General features: G+C 40.5%; 1 protein-coding gene across 3 annotated transcripts in view; it reads left to right on the forward strand.

Moving 5' to 3' along the window:
* FAM169B (family with sequence similarity 169 member B) overlaps window positions 1–13381 on the forward strand; it is a 41678-nt gene extending 28297 nt beyond the window's left edge. For all 3 annotated transcript variants that reach the window (XM_029958689.1, XM_029958690.1, XM_018069656.2), the window contains 5 exons: window positions 89–263; window positions 6324–6506; window positions 8443–8571; window positions 11914–11990; window positions 13000–13381. In XM_029958689.1, coding sequence (XP_029814549.1) covers window positions 89–263; window positions 6324–6506; window positions 8443–8571; window positions 11914–11990; window positions 13000–13221 — 786 coding nt within the window. In that variant the 3' untranslated portion in view covers window positions 13222–13381. The remainder of the gene's footprint in view (window positions 1–88; window positions 264–6323; window positions 6507–8442; window positions 8572–11913; window positions 11991–12999) is intronic.
* The last annotated feature ends 480 nt before the right edge of the window (window positions 13382–13861 follow it).

Genomic DNA, 13861 nt, shown 5'->3' on the forward strand with positions numbered 1-13861 from the left:
TCTTTTGATTTTGAAACCTTTTTTATGAGATGCAAAATACTGTTCTCTGCCTCATTTTTCTTTGGTCTGTTTTTGTTTGTTCTCTAAGGTCCAGACATTTGCAGAAAGGATTGTCCTCTTTGTTCTGAACTACATTATTTTTGGAATGCTGGAAGGGAGTTCAGCTAATGATGCATTCTTTCTACCTCACTCTGCCACCGAGTGTGCCAAGATACTCTGGAGGAACGGCGAGGCTGTTGCCTTTTACTCGGTCAAGATGAAAGGTAAGGTCATTTCAGAGACACATTTCCATTGGTTCCTAATAGCTCCAAATGTAATCCTTTTGTTTATCTTTCAGTATAAATAATCCTGACTCTCATTTACATTTTTATATGAAATCTCTCTCAGAATTAATCTGGGGAACAAACCCTCCCAGAATTTGGAAGCCATCCATGTGACTTTCATTTAAACACGATGGTTCCAAAGCCTCTCCTCAGTTATGCTGAGCAATCCGAGGCAGTGGCTTATCCCAGTAAAATGGGCTTTAATGCAGCCAAGTAGAAGGTCATACATCTAGGAACAAAGAATGTAGGGCCTATCCACAGAATGGAGGGCTGCATCCTGGAAAGAACGATCTGTGGAAAAACAGTGTATTGAGAGTGGGTGGTGGAAAGAAGTGGAAGGCTCCTTGGATGTGTAAGGAGCAGTGGCTGGATTGTGTAGAGGAAGGTGTGTGCACTAGATCAGTCTGGAATGCTTTGTCCAGTTGTACTCCCATTTTAAAGGATGGTGATTAATTAATTTCATGATTGATGAACTAGCATAGAAAAGAAACAAAATTTTAGTTCATTAATGATACTTGATGAGCTTTAGTGAAGGTGTTTTATTAAACAGAGGGTTTCTATTGGTGCAGGTACATTGCTGTTAACGAGGCTGGAGTGGAAGAGGCTTCATTAGAATAACTCCAGATATGCAGTTGAGTGTGTGCCCCCATGTAGGAGCTGGTTACCAGTGTGTGTTTGATTCATCTTGATACCAGCAGCTTAAATCCAGAGAAGGTGGAATCTTTGGAAGTAAAATGTGTTGTCCAAGTCAGTGCTCAGTAGCCATCCATCCAAAATGGGAGAATAAGAAACAGCTTCAGAGCTGCACAGAGATGGTTTGCTTTGGATTCCAGAGGAATCCAGAGAGATGGTTACCAGTGTGAAGGTATCTTCTCTTCTAGATCCCAAAGGCCAGCAGCAATAAGATGTTCTGCTCTTCAGCTGCCTTGGGATGGAGAAATCCTTATTGACAGAAAGGTGTGGCTTGTACAGCACCATGGCTGTACAGTGCTGCTGTACCATCAGTGATGAATCAGAGCTCAGCCCATGATAAAGGAGCCTTGGCTGTATCTGTGGTCATGCTGATGAACTGGTTTGTAATGGCAAACACTTCATTGCCATAGTACATTTTCCTTTAAGTCAATAAATATTCCTGAGCAAAGCTTTTGGAAAGAAACACTTGTATAGGCTGTAATGATTCATACTTCAGTAAAATAAATGTGCACAGTAGTCTGTTATGGGTGGAGTATTAGCCAAGTTGAAACTGTTTCTGAGTAAGTTGAGAGTCACAGTTTGGTTTTAAATCAGGTCCACATAAAATACAAATCCTTCAAGTCCAGCTTTGTCAGCATCTGCCTTTTCTTGCCAGTGTTTTTTTTTCTCTGGGCAGATATATTTGTTAGTTTTTGGCTTGTGTCACAAATTACTGCAGTCTTTTGCCAGAGCCTTTTCGGGAAGCTTGAAACTGATTGTTTTTGCTGCTTTTTGCAATTTGATGTACGCATTTAGAAAATAATTCCTCTTCTGAAGTTCTGTGATTTCAGTTTCATACCAGCCATGCTCTGGCTGATCCCATTCTCTTGACTTTTTAGAAGAGCCCTGGATTTATTAGGCCCAAAAGAGACTAAGATAAATGTCTTCACTTAGAAGTTGTATTTCACATGATTGGTTTTAAATGTTTGTTGTTTTTTTTTTTAATTTTTTTTTTTTAATCACAGTGTAATTTCTTTTTGTTTTTACTGTCCTGGTCAGAACATTTAGCAGGGGTGGGTTTAACTACAGGACTTTTTATTGTGCTGGGCCTCTCTTACAGCTTCTGATCCTAGGAAGAAATTATTTACCTCTGTGCCCACCATGTGATTCTGATTCCCTTTATTCTTATGCTTTGCAATTACCTGACCATTCTTTGTGGGTTTACGTTCTTAGTAATTGAGACTCTCATATTGATGTCATCTTCAACTGTATTTCTCATCTGTGAATTTTCCATTATCTACAGCATGACAAAAACATGCTTCAGTGGAGCCAAATAAGGCAGAACTGCTCTGTGGAGCCTGGCTGTTTGAAACATAAGTCTTCTGGGTGAATCATAAAAATGGTGACCAAGGAGGAGAGTCTGTTCTATCTTTACGACAGATTTAATGTGCCGTTATGCAAACTAAATTTTCAATGGACTTCAGTGATTCCAATTAACTGTCTTGGCACTATTGTAAAGTCATTTCCATTTGCCAGTTCCTAGGTGGCCTGTACAAAGTGAACTTGGTAATTTTGCTCCAGTGCCCTGCTCTCATCCATCTTATGAACATCCTTAACTGGGTCTCTTTTTTAATAGTCCAGCTAAGGAGGGACAGATGGTCTTGAGCACCCGTCTTGCTCAGAGATGCAGTAAGTGCAAGTCAAGGTTTTGAGACAGTTTGGCACCTACTGGCACTGGCCATCCTGCACCTGTTGTGTAGAATAACAGAAGACTCATTCTTCAAGGCTATCACTTTTCCTGAGCATTAGACACCTTTATTAAAGCAAAATTTATTCATGACTACACAGATCATCAACTTACCCTCTCTGGTATGTGCCTATTCCTGTCCTATGACAGGCATGCAGCATTTACCACTGGGTATATAAAGATTGATGAGATGTACTAAGCCACTAATGAGGCTGATAAGACACTTTGTCACGTGCCAAGATAAATGTCTCCAGTTTTATCTATGTCAGCAGCCTCCATTTCAGACAGCTGAGGAGTTAGACCTCACTAAATGTAACTACTTAAAGGTACAACAGGAAATGACAGTTCCCTGCTCCTGTACCTTTCTCTGCAGACACCAACATGAAAATTGAAATATTTTGCAGAAAGCCTTCCTATAGATTCTCGTGTTTTCAGATCTCGTGTTTACAGTATTTACTTCACACTCTAAATCTGTGTGAAAACCCCAAAAGAATGTGTTTTTTGTAGTGATGTAGGATTAATTGCCACGGTTACTGACACTGCTTTTGTGCAGTGAGACCATGTAATTCCCTGGAAGTTTTTCTTTTTTTATTTACTGAGGACTAGCAATTACTGAAAGTGGACTTTTATACCACTTTCACATAAATGCCAGGAGAATGTAGAATATTCATGGTACAAATAAATCACTGAGGAAGTTGGAGGGTGCAATGAGCCAGGAATGTCTTAGTCCCTTTAAGAGCAAAACAGAACAAAATTCCTTTTTTATGTACATCCTTTTTCCCCTACTGTTAAATATATTACTGTTTCTTTAACACACAGGAGCTGCCCAGCTGTGGATCAAGCAAAGGAGTCAGGTTGTCAAAGCTTGTCCCTTCCCTCCTGACAAACCTTAGCAGTAAAAGTGTGGAGAAGGATGGTGTTCCCTGTGATGTGAATCAAACCAGCCTTAACCAAATTGAGTCCTCTGAGAAGACTGTAAAACATGCACTTGAATCAGGAGTAAATGCATTCTTGGCTTCTCATTCATTCTTTAGAGATGCTCCACAAGGCACAGTTTGGGAAAACCTGACTGCAAAAACTTTTAAGCTGACATAGAGTCGGCAGCAAAGCAACCCTGCCTCAATCTCTGCTTTTCCCTGCCCCAGAGCCTTAGAGATGGTCTTTGGAAGTGGCTCCCCAGGCAAAAATCCATTTCACACCTTTCTTCATACGAGCCTTTGCAGATTTCTTTTGATACTTTGGTGGCTCAGGTGCTTTCTCTAGAAGTAGATTTTTAAAAAGATAACAGGATTTTATTTTTCACTGATTACATACATTTCTTTTAGAAAAAAAATGAAGCAGAATTGAAGTTAACCTGACAGAGAATTAGCTGGAATCTTGTTGGATAATTGCTTTTGTCTCCCTCTGTTTGCTAGCAATAATATTTTTAATGTGCATTTCTGAGGCAGATTGGAGGTTCTGGCTGTAATAAAAATGAAATGACTACATACCAGTCAAGACATGAATTCATTTAATTTTATTGAAGCCAGAACCTTTGTTCCCCTTCTCACATACAAACTCACACAATGGGCTGACCTTGGGTTCTACTCTGCAGGAATATTCCCCACCCTTTGCACAAGCACCCGGCCTGCTCGGGGCCTGTCCAAACATGTGTGTGCCAAGCCAGCTTGTTCAGCAGGGAAACAGTCAGTGTGCACAACCTTGTTTTGTTTGGGTCTGTTGGATGTGGGGACCAGATTGCTGGTTTTTTTCTGGTTTGTGGCTCTTTGGGAATGCTGATGGCCGTCTGCTTCCCTGCCCGTGTAATATCTGTTTGCCATTTCGCTGGCTCCGGAGTTGGTCATTTGGCACTCGTGACCTGACCAAAGAGATCAAAAGCTTTCAGAGGGCAGGCTGCATGAACGCTTCCATCTCCATCAGCAGTGCCCTTGTTTCCCCTGTCTCCTGCCTCACCTCAAAACTGTGTTTGTTTGTGTGTTCCAACAAAGAAACAAACCTCTCAACCAGATGTGTGAGAGCCCAGTGGTCACCTCCGGGCCACCATCAGCTTACAGTAACCTCTGTCCATTGGATGGGAGCTGGGGACAAAGTGGCCTTTGTTCCAAAGGTTGGTTTGTTTGTTTATTTTATTTCAAATGCCTGTGGGCTATGACTCTCCTAATATGTTTCCCAGGGACAAGGTGAGGAATGGCTTCATGGTTTCTTTTATTTACAGTGCCTTTAGACATGACAAGTTTTTGTCATCTTCTCAACACAAAATTAGGAGCACAGACATAAATCACGCGGCTCCTGGGATTGCTGCACAGCAGTCTCGGCAGGATTTATAGGAGACAGATTATATGAGATAATAATAAACTTATAAGGACACTTGCAACGTGTAGGAATCCTTAAAGAGTTCATGAGGAAAAGTTTATGCCTTTCTTAGAACGTATGGTGCAACTCTGCTGGGATCCAACATCTCTGTTGGGTTGGCAGCTAACAATGGGACCAGGGATATACTCAATTTTTTGGCTCACGAAGAAAAAGCGTAACTACCCATCATGTGTTACAAATATTGGAAGGTTATAAACACCACCACAAACCAGCCTTTTCCAACAATGTGCTGAAACATGTGTTTGAAGTTAAGCATGCACTTTGATTAAGCAGGAGTGAACAAAGCCTGGATGTGAATGGGTGGTTATGTAGCTACATACTCTTTTTGTATGGCTCAGATGTGCATTGTTGCTTAATGAACAGCTACAACCTTGACAAATCAGTGTCTAGAATTAAATATAATCATGTATTCTGTGCTGAATTGGCATCCTAGAAAATAAAATAATCAAATTCAGGCCTGGTGAGTAGAACTGATGTGTATCCAGATAGAAGCATCATAAAATTTTCATAAATATTTTCTAAAAATGAAAATAAATGAGTGAGATGTTTCTATACTGACTTTATCCTATATGTAGGTAGTTAGTGAACTGATGTTGGTCATTCAGTTCAGGATTGAGTGTTTATGCTACAAAGTAGTTGAAGGTTCTGTTTTTATGGTATTCTGCACAGAGACCAAGGGAGCCTTTCTTGTAGGAATGATTAACTTAAAAAGGATTGGGAATTTTCTCTGGAAGGCTTCTTCTCTGTCCAGCTGCATTAGGCAGGATGGACCTTCTGAGCATTTAGTTCATGCTCTGTTGTGTGTTCAGTGTATTTCGTAAAAAGAGTTTGTGGGATGATTTACCAAAATAACCAAAAGCTAAAGGAGTATACTGACATTGCATTCAGGATATTGATATCTCTTTGGCTGTAGCTCAGTTATATCTTTACAGTGAGCTTTTCTGTGTACCTGGATGGTCTGATTCTGAAGAACCAGAGTCTGAAAAGTACTCTGGTGAGACCTGTCAGCCAATGTTAGGCAGGTCCTCTCTGTTTGAGGGCACAAATCTTCCTCTTGGAAAGTGTTTTACTGTCTGTGCAAATGCAGTTCTGTTGGGATCATCCTCCCAGCCTGTGGAGGGGTACCAGGGCAATATCTGTGGCTAGAATCACACAGCAGTTACCAGTTTTGTTACCAAATTCGTGGTTTTTTACCTTTCTGCTTTCAGGGAGCCTGTGTGATGGTACAACCAGTCAGTGTTACTTGCTGCCAGTCTTGGATACTATATTTGTCCGGAGAAAGTGCAGAAGAGGTGGCCTAGGGATGAAAATGCTGCATGATTTCTGTCAGTCTTTCCTGGCTGAGGATGCCTTGGGGATCAGCTGCCCTATTTCTGCTGCCATGTATCAAGGTAAATGGTTTGATGTGGACACGTTAGGTAAGGGTCATGTATAATGTATAATTTTCAATATGGTCTGGGTAAGATTGTCTTCACTGTGTAAGAGTTCAGTGCCCTTGTCTGAACCGAGCTGTTGTTAGTGTGCAACTGGTTACTTTTCCAGAGGCATCTGGAATTTCCTGTAGAAAGGTAGGCCAATATTTATGTAAGACAATGAGAAGCATAAAATTCATACTGCCTGTTTGACATTTTGTGTTCTTATCTCACTCTCTTAGAACTATGTCATTGCCCTAGACAGGGACTTACACATTTTATTTGACACCAGAGGGAAAAGAATCATAAGATGTCAAGCCCACACTGTGCACATAATGCTCTAGTAGATCCTGCATTTGTAAGAAATTACATTTAATAAGCCAAATACCCAGGCTCTGCTCAGTCATCCAGTCACATCAGTACTTGTGTTGTATTGACTGTCTTTGAACATTTGTCACTTTTAAAAGATCACAAAGTAGTTACATATCTTCTCTGTGTTTAGGTCAAAGTTCTACTTTTGCTAGCACAATTCATGGAAAGTATCTGTGCTCACATTATTTATAAAACTCTTTTATTTAGAAAAATATTTCTTTACTGAAGTTGCTTTCTGTGGTCTTTACTAAATTTTTGGGGAGATGCTTTGATTGACTTACAACTTTACAGCCATTTCCTAACAAGTATCAACAACATTTTGGCTCTACTTGTTTTTCTCTTGGTTATCATGTACCATTGAAAGTATACAAATGTACTTCAGCAGGTACTTCTACTTCTAAATTCAGGAAGGGATAGTATTGACATTCCTTCTCTTCTCTCAGTAATATCCATTTTTCCTATGGCAGATGTCAGAGCTTTAGGCACTATGGATGAGAAAGCTGCATTTTTTATTTGTTAACACGAGCTTTCGTCTCAAGTTTAGAGCTAATAGGGAATAAATCTGACTTGCATCATGTTTTGATTAGGTTTTCTTTTATAAAAATACCAATATTGTAAGTTAATTTTTGAGCATATTGAAGTCACTGTCTGTTTTTAGTTTCATTGGAACCACATTGTCATACTTGGATAAGTGAATGCAACCTTTTACTCTAAATCTCTGCACTAAGATCTCTGAAATTGGACAGTTTTCACCAGCTTGGTATTTAAGGTGCTGTAGAAACCTAAAAGGAAGTAAAAAGCCATTTAGCAGATACCTGTATTTTGGTATATATGTTACTTTCAGTAGCTTTTATTGGAATGATTAATTTAGTTGGGATATCCTTGGATAAAATTAATGCCCACAAGCTGCTCATTACTGTAAGGCAAATGTTTACATACATTAGGGTCTTGTTTTGCCATCCCATTGTTAAACTCAACTGAATACTGAAGATCAACTACCCATTTGTATTATGGGGAACTACAGTGGACAGAGTGTGACAATAATTTTGTTGTTTATAGATTGCTGTCTTAGTGCAGTTGATGGAAGTGATGAGATGATGGTTGAGGAAAATTTAAAAATCCCCTTTGAACTTTTGGAACTGTTTTTCCTACAGCAGGACATGTGCAGATGCTGCAGACATCTTAAGGAAAAGCCACATATTTCAGTTTGATAACTGAAGCAAACCTAACTTTGATTGTTTACCCAAATTATATTGATGACCGGTGCTCATCAGTGTACATGATTTCAAGTCCTGTCTTTCTGCACTCAGAAGGAGATAATCTAGACTGAAGCAGAGGGACAGGATTCACTCCTGCCTGTTCAGGCCATTCCACATAGACTTTTACTAAAACCCCAACTAAAACATAGAGGAGGAAATGAGAAAAGATTTCCAAAGGAACTAATGAAAATTGGTCTGAGAGAATTTCTGGGATAGAATACTCTTCCTCTTCCCCTGTACTTTGCACTCATTCATACTTTTACCCCTTGGTTTCTCCTATTCAGTTTGCCAGAAATTCCTGCAGGTTTATCCCGAGGAGCAGAAGCGACTGTGGGAGGTGGAAGCACCGGGAGATTGGAGCCAACGAGTGAATATCTGGTTAAAAATTCAGATGGAGTTATTCCCTTCAGGAAGTGAGTTAAAACAAGCAGTCGTGAACTTGGCCATGGTAGTTACAGTTCTGTAAAGATAGGCATGTATGTAATCAAGGGTTGGGTGGTGATCATGGAAAGGTGGTGTCTCTGTTGGAGAAACTACTGAGTGTGCAGTCCAGCTCCCTCATCCTTTCACATTAAACAGGATAATTCTTAGAAATTATGAGGTAATGAAATGGAACCACAGAGCATCTGAGAGATACTGAACAAAGCACAGTCTTGGCATGAAGTGGCTGTAACTCCCATTGCAGTGCACTCAGAGCAGGGTAGAAGTTAGCCCCAAAAATTCCTGTTGCACAACACGGTGTCTGGGTTATAGACAGGGGTTTGTTTCTCTGAAATTGTTGCAAAAAAGAAATTTGTATGGCCAATGGGCAGTATATTTAATTACCTTCAACTGCTGCCAATACCATTCTTGGATGGGAACACAAACATTTTCATTATGGCTTTTGGAAGATTCCAAGTACTCTCCTACAGGGTAAATCCTTCGTGCTGGGAGAATTTTCTGCCTACTTCACAAAAGATAGCAACAGAGTAGGGAAACTTTTTGACAGTTCCTATGTGGATCTCATTGATATAATCTGTTCAGCTGGCTGGAGGCTCCAGACAGGCCCCTCTGCTGCATGCACACAAGCTGTGGTAAGCACTGGATTCCAAAAGAAGGGCACACACTGTCTCTTTCTGGAAGTGCAGCAAGGAGGGCTCCAGAGCAAATTGCTCCCATGCCTTCCCACATCCATCCTGCTTCGTGTTGGCTCGGGGACCTTCCGCTGAGACACTGCGTTTCATCTTGGCTGCAGCACCCACAGGAGAGTTAAGTCAGACTTTAGCCCTAGGCTGGGTTCCTCTGAAGCCAGTATATCTGTGTTCCTCATGCTTTAAATCACCAAAACCTGGGGTTGCTCTTTCCTTTAATCCCTCTTGCTAAGTGAAGTTTATTAATGGCAATTGAAGAGAACTGTGATCAGATCAAAACCCAGCGGATCCTGGAGGCGAGTATACTTTTCTTTTTTCTTTCTTCTTTTTGCCATCTTCTACAAAAACAAACAAACAGACAAAGAGAAACGACCCAAAACGTGGGTGAATATCATTCCACTGGAGTGGCTGTGAGTAAAAAGGACATGTGAGGCTGCACGTAAATGACATGGTGTCTGTGTGTGCTTATATTTATTTATAAGGATTGTGAATTGCAATATGATCTTTATAGTGGAAGGGAGCAGAAGCAAGTGAGTTTGGCATTAAAATATATAATAAAAATCTGCTTTTTAATCTATGTCCTCCACTCTGGTGCACAGCTCACCGGGCATCACTCTTTACACTAATTGTAAAAGGCTTTATTTCATCCATCTTCAGTGGAAAATCAACCCACTATAAAAGTAGGATTTGAAAGCGTGTGTTACATTTGTTATATCTGTTTTACATATGCAGTCTGCTTCTCATGCTTGTATTATCCCAGTACTGTGCATATTTTGCACCCAGGGAAATACCAAGGGAGGGTAGAGAGCAGATAACACCTGCTGAAACTAGGGGAGAGTTTTCCTGCTTTTGCTTTGTCCTAAAGGCAGCCTTATTCTGTCTAATAGCCAGGGAGGAGATAGCAAGAGAGTTGTCTAAGGCTTTTTGCTATCTGTTAGTGGTAGATAAAGCAGAAACATCTTCTGAGTGCAGGAATCCTTTATTCCTGCTTCATTCCTGCATCAATCCTTTATTCCTAATCATCTGACCCAGTGTGTGCTTCCCATGCCCATGAAGAGAAGCTTGTGTTTCCAGAGTTGTGGTGTAGGGACACAGAGGGGAAAATGATGTGAATGGAACCCCTGGAGTTCCATGTTTATGTGTTCCATAAGTGTACAGTCGTCCAGATCACATGGACCTGTTGCAGTAGGACAAAGGATGATGATTTTAAACTAAAAGAGGATATATTTAGGCTAAATATATTGAAGAAAATTTTTACAAAGAGGGTGTTGAGGCACAGACACAGGTTGCCCAGAGAAGCTGTGGCTGCCCCATCCCTGGGAGTGTTCAAGGCCAGGTTGGATGGGGCTTGGAGCAACCTGGTCTTGTTGAAGGTGTCCCTGCTCATTGCTGGGCTGGATTAGATGAACTTTAAAGGTCCCTTGCAATCCAAACTATTCTATGATTCCATGATTCTATCTTTAGGGGCTTGCTTGGGAACAAGGGCTTCATTTGTACTTGTTCTGTTCTGCAGAAAGCAAAACACAATGTAATTCAATATTGTCAGCTCCAATCTGGATCTATGGCAACAACTGTGAAAATAGACAAGTCTTATTCTGCTCTGATTTCTTAGATTCCTGTTGACATTTGCAATGCTGTGTTTTGGAACAAAATTACTGAGAAGAAAAATTGAATATTTTGCTCATATTATATTTTTTTTTCCGCACCAGTACTCAGGATTGAATACCATTAACATTCTTGTAAGAATTCTATGGTCATAGATATTCCAAAACAGGTTTCTGTAACCCTGAGGTCAGAATTTTAAATTTTGCAAGGTTCTGTGGCTGCATCTAGTGGCAGTTCATACCAACTGCAGCATTCTGTTTACTGCAGCTGATACTTCTGTTTGGATGTGCCCATGTGCCCAGATACATAGGTCCATGTACACACACATACTTCTGTCTGCAAACGTGCATCAATAAAAATAAAACTTTTGAACGTGTTGTCACACATAGCTGCAATTATTCATTCTGAATTAATTCTTATTGTTTGAAAAAAGCAGAGATTTAATTACAGCAAATAGTCTCAGTAACAGGAACATGGTGACATTTCTCTTCTGGGGCTGATTGGAGCAACAGAAATCATTTCACAGGGTTTGGTTGTGGTTGCTAAATCTATCAGGCAGTGAGCTGAGCTGCTCTGAAGTACTTTAGTAATATGCATAAAGCATGTAAGTGTGAAACTTGTGCAAAAGTAAGCAGACTGAGAAGAATTAAAATCAGTTTCAAGTGATTGCTTATAATCCTTTATCTGAATTGGTCAAAGTACCTGCATTTGCTGAAAGGGAGGGAGGGATGGATATGAGTCTTCCATGTGTAAGAGATAAATGGATTATCTGTTTAGCAGAACTTTCAAGACCCAGAGATATTTTGTTTCTAGTACAGTTGTTCACCTTAGTCTTTTGTGGTAGTGACATGTAGCACCCTGTTTTGTTTAATTAACAGAAACAAGGCAGGAGGGGTTGAAGGTAGCATTCAGGTGGCTTTTTCTGGTGTGTTTTTTAAAGGGAAATAGCCATGGAAGTCTGCTAATGTTTTTTCCTTTTAAATCTCTTTCTGGGGCAAAATATTCACCCCATTTCTCCAGAGACAGCAGTGGGCTCTCATATGGAGAATACTCCAGCCAGTAAACCCAGGCAATCAGATGTGGACCAGATGAATAAGGTACAGTGACTAATTTGCTATTTTATGATTTTGTTTTTCATTGGTGGCCTTTTCCTTTTTTAGTTAAATAGTGAGGTTTAAATATGAAAGACTGTCACAACTACCCATGGGTGTGTTTTACTACTCCTAACTACATAAGTCTGTGTAGGTAATCCCAGCTACATTATATATATATATACATGCATGTAATTGATACCTGTAGCTAAGTTATATAGCTGTAATAGTTTGAGAGGCTAAAGACTACAGCAGAGTTTTCACTACATGTTTCAGTTTCATCCTTACTGAAATAAGGGATCTGTAATCAAGCTGAAATTCAGAGAAGTACAAGGTCTGTTTATGGACTGGCTTTCTGAACTTCCTTGTGGTTCTTCCTGTGCAGGGGCTTGAGTTGTGGCACCTTTAGAACGAGTAGGCCAAACTCTTTATGGTCCTAATTATTTTATCCCACTACTGAGCTGTAGATCTGATTGTGCTTAGCTTTTGCAGGACCAAGGCCTAAACCAAGGTGTGAGGTTTCAATGAAGCCTCAGCCCAGGAAGGGGTACATGCATTTTGAGAAAACAAATCACAGTAATGAAGCTTTTTCAAGTAATAAAGAGAAAGGAGAGATGAGTGGAAGCAAAACAAAGAGCTGTAGGGCTTGTTTCCTCAGCACATTTTGGTTGCCACACAATTAAATCAGTTTGTTTTCCTCAGGCATGTGTCTCCTGAGGGAGCTGTGGCAGCTCTGGCCCCCGTGGTGCACGTTCTTGTGTGATGGGCTGTGGTCATGGCTCCAGAGCCCACCCAGCCAGATCAAGGCTCCCTGTGCTCCCAGTTTTCTTTATGCTGACACTTCTGGGAAGGCAGGCAGAGCAGCAGGAGTGAAGCTGTTCCATACAAACAGTGCAGCTGAGTTCCTTTCCTTGCATGTTCATGGCAGACAGAAGGATTTTATATTGGGATCAAGTTGCTGTTTATCTTGTTTGTGTATTATTTGGTGTTCCTTCTGTGTCGGCTCTAATTTCAGAGTGTTGAATGCTTTCCTGGTACTGGGAGAGGGGCAGGAGATGCCACAGAGAAAAAAGATGACACAGCAGCAGCAGGGACTCTAAACCCACAAGGTCCTGAAGAAGAGGACTTGGAAAAAGGTGCAGGCAATACTCGGCAACACAAAGGACTCAGGAAAAGAGCAAGCCCCGGGGACTTGGTTGGAGACAAGGCCACCAAACAATTTAGAACTACACCATAATTGCTGTTTCAGAAATCAGCAAATTCAGTATAGTCTTAGAAATTGTAATTGACTGTTCTTAATTTGTGACACTGCAGAAATTTCTTCAGGTAAGATGTAATTTTTTTGCAACACGTGCTCTCCGTTTTATGTTTTGTTTTAAATAAAGCTTTTGTTTACTCAATGTCCTTTCCTTTTTCTTCTCACCAAGTAATTAAGTAGTAGCTGAGCCTAGTTATTTCCCTGCTCTGAAAAGATTTTATTGGATTTCATGAGGTGTCCAAAAGGGAATAATTGGAAGGCTTGTAGGTACTGATGTAAGAAGACATTTCTATGGAAACCACATCCTGCATTATGGAAGAGAGATACCACAACACACGTTGGTATCAGAATGACAGTTGTAACCTTCCTTTCAGAGTGAACAATTGATCTTGAATTGCTTTCATTTGAGCTTTTCTAGCAGAAAAATCTACCTTAAACCCTGTGGTGGACAGGATGGCACACAAAGGCCATTCATGCAGGAAAAGTTTGGTGCAGAGAACAGGAGAGTGAACAGAGCTACAGGCATTAAACTGCCTTTCAGTTCAGGCACTGTTACAATGCTGTGTGTAAGTTCAGGGTGTAGGACTTGGTGTAGATTCCACATTACATGTTTTATTCC

The sequence above is a fragment of the Manacus vitellinus genome, unplaced genomic scaffold (genome assembly GCF_001715985.3).
Source record: "Manacus vitellinus isolate BGI_N305 unplaced genomic scaffold, ASM171598v3 scaffold_16_pilon, whole genome shotgun sequence".
Lineage (NCBI taxonomy): Eukaryota > Metazoa > Chordata > Aves > Passeriformes > Pipridae > Manacus > Manacus vitellinus.